The sequence below is a fragment of the Fragaria vesca genome, linkage group LG7 (assembly GCF_000184155.1).
Source record: "Fragaria vesca subsp. vesca linkage group LG7, FraVesHawaii_1.0, whole genome shotgun sequence".
Taxonomy (NCBI): Eukaryota; Viridiplantae; Streptophyta; class Magnoliopsida; order Rosales; family Rosaceae; genus Fragaria; species Fragaria vesca.
Window position 1 is genome coordinate 21,772,519 of NC_020497.1, and position 3,273 is coordinate 21,775,791.

The window sequence follows — 3,273 nt, forward strand, 5'->3', positions numbered from 1 at the left end:
CATAAGCTGGACCGTTCAAAATAATTAAAACTAAATCAAACTTTTGAAAGTCTTAATGATCACCAAATCATATGAAATTTTGTGGAGGTGATCTACTCATATAGACCTAAGATATGAACGGTGGAGATGTAAAAATTCAATTGGGAAGTGGTGTAATGCCCTATCCCTAGAAAGTGGCCAAAAATAGGGATCCCTCAATGGAAGGGGGCTGTATATATATATATATCACTGCACTACATATTGTCTCTTGAATTTTTGGTTTCATATATCAATGTTGAATGTTCGCTGCTTATGATCATCTAAATCCTAATTATCTTCTACTTAATTCGCCACTTATTTCTATGTTTTTGTATTAGAACAGTGCTGTTATCTCTTTTACAACCCTACCACGCATTTGTTCATGTTTTCTTGTTATTCGACAGACCTTTTTTCTTCACTATTATCATTGATGATATCGAACAAGAATCCATCATTATTTTCCCAAATGGCTGGATATGCAACAAGGCATCTAGGTTCCCTGTCTCGTAGTAGTTCATTATTGCCTGAAAGAAATTTATACATGGACAGTTTCATAACATTCATTATGTATCGTCATCTCTCCTTTCTACTCATGACGTAGTTGATTAGAAAATGAATAATTCATCATGTTCAGTGTTTTATTTTTCCCTGAAGGAGTTCATCGATAGCTTATAATGGCAGTTAAGTATGAAATACTAGTTTATGTGTAACAGAAACATAATTATATTTTATATACCATACTATTTCGATTAGAGTACCGTATCAGTAGATTATAGGTTTGATTTATGTGTAATAGACACATGATTATATACCATGGTGAATAAAGAAGAACTACTTTGCTCTGAACTTAAAGGGTTGTCTTTTGAAAAACGCATGCTTACCTTCTATAATGGCACTCATGGCAGAAGCCAGTTGATTTAGTAAACTGTAAAAGAACATAAAGTACTGTTCCTTGCTCATACTGCATGTATATGCTGACAAAGAATAAGGGGTAGATTATCCTTTTGGTATATATAAAGCTGCAGGAAGTTTGTAGTTTTGCTTTTCTTTTTTTTCTTTTTTTTTTTCTGTTTATATATGTTTATTTGTTGCCATAGTCCATCTGTTCTTTGTTTCTTGCTTCCTCTGATACCTGTGTTTTCAACTACAAGTCTACAAAGACGAGCAGTCAACAAACACACAAACAGTCAGCATTTTCTAGTTTGTTGGCATGGGCAGTGTTTGTAGTCTAATACTGTTTACAAACTTTTTGGTTGTAGCATCTGCTTCAAGAATTATGCCCTTTTATAAATTTATCTGGATTCAGCTCTAGCACACCTATATTTATAATATTGTATATCTATCATATCTCTTATCACCTCCAGTCCTCCCCAAGCTGTCCTAACCTAACTTCTACTGTATATTTCTGGTTTATCATATTCCTTTTATCTTTCTTTCTCTATACCAAGGTTGATGCAAACAATGGACAAATGTCGTCGTAAACGACCCAAAATCACTACTTCCGATCAGTCTGAAGGTTGGTAGTAGTTTCTTCATTTCCATATATATAAATATATATATATATATATATTAGATTTCTGCACTCAATTCTTTAGTTCCACTGGATTATGGAAACTTAAATTCTTACTTCCTAGCTTGCTTGGCATGCAGAGGTTGTCAGCAATGAATGGGAATTCATTCATATGAGTGAGCAAGAAGAAGATCTCATCTACAGAATGTATAGACTCGTAGGAGAAAGGTAAACCTCTAAAGCTAGCAAGTTGCTGTAGTTAGTTTCGATATCTTATTAGCACTAAGAGGCCACTGTTTTAGAGCTTAAACATCTAGCAATATTGTAAACATTGATGGAGGAAGAGATCACTAGTAATCAATTCAATGTTTACTCATATGTATTATTTCAGCTATAGCTAGCCATAGTTTTAATCCTGTATTTTTCGGCCACTTTGTTAGTTCATGAGTCTCTTTCCCATTCTGCCTAAACTTGTAAAGTTTGTCTTTGAAATTACGTGCATCTAACTTTTAAATGCCATGAAACTATCTCCTGCACGAGAGAACAACGCTGCCAGCACAAAGAAATTTTGGCTTTCTCACTCCAGTACAATACACGAAGCTTCTTGCTAGATTGCAGACCAAGCATAACCACATATTGAACCACACATCTGACATCTCTCTTAACATTATTCACATGGGATCATATTGTTTGATAGCACTTAGGCTTGCTCACTCTTGTTTGATGCATCTATCAACTTCAATCAAGCAATAGCATTTCTCTTGAGCTTTCGTTTTCTTGGTTTCAGGTGGGACTTAATAGCTGGTCGGATTCCGGGTCGAACAGCAGTAGAATTGGAGAGGTTTTGGATAATGAGACATTCTGACATGTTTGCTGAGAAACGAAACAGGTATAACAAAGAAAACTCAAAAACTGTTCTGCATTGAACTTTCAATGGATTTGGATAGTCGACTTCTCTTCCCATGGTTCTGTGGCTTCTGATTTTGTGCAGTGATTGATGTATTTCTCACTGCAGTTCTTAGCAACTGTCTTGCAAAAACTTGTAAATTAAATGGCAAAGGTAATGTTCATGAATCATGATCATGATGGTGTACCAAGCCTAAACTCGCAACTGTCATAGGTCTCATACTTTTCAGTGTACTGAATGCATTCTCTACTAGTGTGGAATATTGAAGGTCCTAGGGGGGGGTGAATAGGCCCTGACAACTTTTTGCTCTATCCCGCGCACAAGGATAGCAAAGATTGTGCTATCCTGTTTGCTGTGAGACTAAGTTGTGTAAATAAAAAGGCGAGTACTGAAAGTAAAAGATATAACACCAGTACGTTTTTTATACGCAGAAACCCTGCAACCAGGGAGAAAAACTGTGTGTCTCTAACTCTTGAGAGACAAACTATTCCACTATTGTAAAGACATTTCTTACAAGACTCACAACTCAGAGGATGGCACAACACCTAGCCATCCTGCCTAGTCTAACTACTAGCACACAACTGAACTTGCTCTCTTGTCACTCAAGTGTTTTACACATAGCTCGAATCTAAGCTTCTATGCAGAATTCAACTAACACCTTTAGCTAACTCTCAAAGACAGCTTACAACTTGCTTCACACGAACTTAACTAACTCCTTAGCTAATTCTTTATGAAGACTTCTCCAGGTTGCATCATCTAGACAACTCTCAAGGTATGCATGAACAATGAACAATGAAATGGGTTTTGAAAATGTTTTGATGCTCAACTCTAAGATTTA

General features: G+C 35.9%; 1 protein-coding gene across 1 annotated transcript; it reads left to right on the forward strand.

Annotated features, from left to right (window-relative positions):
• The first annotated feature begins 1,196 nt into the window (after window positions 1-1,196).
• LOC101294988 (transcription factor TRY-like) lies at window positions 1,197-2,604 on the forward strand. Its single transcript, XM_004307960.1, has 3 exons — window positions 1,197-1,534; window positions 1,669-1,756; window positions 2,316-2,604. Exons 1-3 carry the CDS (start codon window positions 1,471-1,473, stop codon window positions 2,452-2,454), a joined length of 291 nt encoding a protein of 96 aa, XP_004308008.1. The 5' UTR covers window positions 1,197-1,470; the 3' UTR covers window positions 2,455-2,604.
• The last annotated feature ends 669 nt before the right edge of the window (window positions 2,605-3,273 follow it).